General features: G+C 41.1%; 1 protein-coding gene across 1 annotated transcript; it reads right to left on the minus strand.

The window, feature by feature from the left end:
• Nucleotides 1-246: 246 nt before the first annotated feature.
• Nucleotides 247-1,179, minus strand: LOC128848188 (olfactory receptor 5V1-like). The gene has a single exon (XM_054048002.1). It carries the CDS (start codon nucleotides 1,177-1,179, stop codon nucleotides 247-249), a length of 933 nt encoding a protein of 310 aa, XP_053903977.1.
• Between the last annotated feature and the right edge of the window lie 2,219 nt (nucleotides 1,180-3,398).

Consider the following 3,398-nt stretch of genomic DNA (forward strand, 5'->3'; position numbering starts at 1 on the left):
CAGCCTGGTGCTCAGAGCACTCACTCTGGATGTAGGAGACCCAGGATCCAGGCCCCCATGCTACAATGACTCTTGTACAACTGGGGATCTGGCCCGCTGACTTTAATGGAGCCACACTGATTTAGAGCAGCTGAGGTTGTCACAACATGTCCATCAGTTACCTGATTCAGAATGTCCCAAACACAAGTTATCCACTGTTCTCTGCTCTTGGATTTTAAAAAACGATTTAATTTAAGATCATCAACACTACTTGAGAATCTTCAATTTCCCCAATGTTTTCCCTAGTGCTATTTTCACCTCCTTATTTTTTAGGCTGTAGACAATGGGGTTTAACATGGGGGTCAAGATGCTGTACTGGATGGAGAATATTTCATCCAGAACCACAGAGGAGACTGAGCTGGGTTTTGTGTACTGAAAAAAGGCTGTCAGGTACCAGAAACCAACCACAATAAGGTGGGAGCTGCAAGTGGAGAAGGCTTTACGCCTGCCCTCCACAGAGCGTATCCTCAGGATGGTGGAAATGATGTAAATGTAGGAGATCAGGGTGAGGAGGAAGGAGCTTGACCCAAATACCACAACAGAAGTAAGAAGCACCACTTGATTGGTGAGGGCGTCAGTGCAGGATCGTTGTAATAGAGGAGGAAGCTCACAGCTGAAATGGTTGATTTGATTGGGCCCACAGAAATGCAACTTGGAGGTAAAAACAGTGTTAAGCAGGGCATGGAAGAAGCCTATTGTCCATGCCCCACTCACCAGCTGAACACAGATCCCTTTGCTCATTCTCTCCATGTAACGCAATGGGTCACAGATGGCAGCGTAGCGGTCATAAGCCATCGCTGAGAGAATGAAAATTTCAGCACCAATCGAGAGGAGGATGAAGAACATCTGGATAATGCAGCCATTGACAGAAATAGTTTTGTGCTCTGCTAGGAAGTTCATCAGCATATTAGGCACCGTGACTGAGGAATAGCAGATATCAACAAAGGATAAATGGAAGAGGAAGAAGTACATAGGGGTGTGAAGGTGAGAATCAGCCCTTATCACCACCATGATCACTATATTAGCACCCAGAGTGATTAGGTAAATAACTAAAAACATCGAGAAGAGGCAAATCTGCGTCTGTGGGTCACTGGAAAGTTTCCGGAGAATAAATTTGGTCACTGTCGTTTGATTTTCCATTGATATGTATTTGGGAAAACTGTGACCTGTAAGACCAATAAATAAATAAATGTAATTTAACACAACATAAGTGAACTAAAATGGCATGCAGAGATTATCTGTTCAGTTGGATGAATGCAAAGAGATCCCTATTCTATCCTGTACAATATCTATATAGATAGATAGATAGATAAGATTTAGAGAAATAGACAGCAATGCCCTGGTTGGAATTTGTGTGTTGTACAGAGACAAAATATGCCAGATATGGGCCAAAGTCCTCTTGTGTAACTGCCACTTTAAGCACCTAAATTGCAGAATCAGGCCCGACAGGTAGTCACAAAATCCCCACCAGGCTGGGACTATGGGACAGTCTGATGAGGGCCTCGCTTAGCCTCTCCTGTTGAATCTGTTCCACTGTGGTTAAATAATAAAATTCATTGAAGAAAGGGGACTTGATCTCCTGCATCCAGGGTGAGGGCCCTAACCATCACTCATTCGCTTGCTTGTGGTTTCTCTTTAGCCTAATAACTCGTTAATCTGTCCCTCTAACATCAGCAGAGAATACAGCTGTTTTTACTCCAGCTGGGGATCTGGCCCATTGTCTCAAATTGAGCTATGGCTGAGTCACACCCACTGGGGATCTAGCCAATTCTATAAGTACCTCTTTGTCTATTACATTTTGTAATTTTTATAGAGCAGTGGTTTTTGGCCTTTTTTTCATTTGTGGACCCCTAAAAAATTTGAATGGAGGTGCAGACCCTTTTGGAAATCTTAGATATGGTCTACGGACCCCCATGGATCTGTGGACAACAGGTTCAAAACCACTGTTGTAGAGTATTTAATATCCATAACATATTATTGGATTCATCTCTATTACAATATCTAGGATTTCTATAATAATAACAACCCCCAAGACGTAGAAATACTGATTCGGGCATAGGCTGACAACCCAATCAAATACAGAGAATACAGGCAAATCGATAAATATTACAAATGCCATAAAGAGGGCCTCAGAAGAGCTTAGCTGTATGACAACCTCCTCCACTGCCAATAAATAAATAAATAATAAACCCCGGGGACCTAGAAATACTGGTTTAGGACCCAGCATATTGTATAGACTGACAACCCAACCAAATAGAGAGAATACAGGCAACTTGATAATTATTCTGAATGCCATAGAGGGGTCCTCCGAAGAGCTTAGCTGTATGACAGCCTTCTCCACTGGCAAGGTGTGTTGTGTGGAAGCGGGTGGATATCATGCAGCTGTCCAAACAATCCAAGGAAACCAGAAATAGTTTTCAACAAAAGACTGAAAAGGACTCGTAGTACAAACCAAGAAGTGATCTAAGGTTGGATTTTGGCAAAACCAGAACAGAGAGCCTGGAGAAAAATGAATGCTCCAACACTTGAAGGAAAGAAAAACCGAGAAAGTAATGACTGAGCATATGCTCACTGGACAACAGAGCTTAATTGCAAAGAGGAGTATTTACAAAAATGGAGATTGAAAGCCTGAAAAGAGAGATTAGTCATGTTGACTCACCTGCAAACATTTTGGTAGAAGCAAATGATACAGGATAAACAGAAGCCACAAATGGAAGAAAAAATGAGGACAAATATGAGTAGCCTGCAAAGAAAGTACAGGAAATATGAAGGATTTATTGATTTATATTACATTATATTATATTTAAAGAGCAGCACACAGCCTGAAGATGAAATATCAGCTGAATGAAAGGATATGAGAGTTATGAAGGAACAATGTAAAGAGAAGCTGACAACTCAGTGTCATGGACTTGAAAGATTTCCCACAAAGTTCTTAGTATCAAGAGAAGAGTCACTTCAGAGACCCTAGGAGATTTTGATCTGATTAATGTTAAAAGCAGAATAGGAAAAATAGAGAGCCAATAAATGATGTGGAAGAGTTTCAGCACTACTGGAAGGAAATCTGGTCTGAGGATGAACAACATAATCAGACAGCAAACTGAATTAAAAATGTGAGAAAAAATTAGAAAGCCACAGCACAGAGGAATACACAAAGACCAAAGAAAGAAACAGATGAAGTACCGAGAGGAATAGAAAATGGAAAGCCAACCAAGCCAGATGGGATGCATGGATTCTGGCTGAAATGCCTTACAACACGGATTGATTGTTTGCTTGAACAACATAATAAATGTCTGAAGAACAGATTTCCAAGATAGATAGTAACAGGGACAACACTCCTGGTACCAAAAAAATAAAAGGAG

Source organism: Malaclemys terrapin, chromosome 13 (assembly GCF_027887155.1).
Source record: "Malaclemys terrapin pileata isolate rMalTer1 chromosome 13, rMalTer1.hap1, whole genome shotgun sequence".
NCBI lineage: Eukaryota > Metazoa > Chordata > Testudines > Emydidae > Malaclemys > Malaclemys terrapin.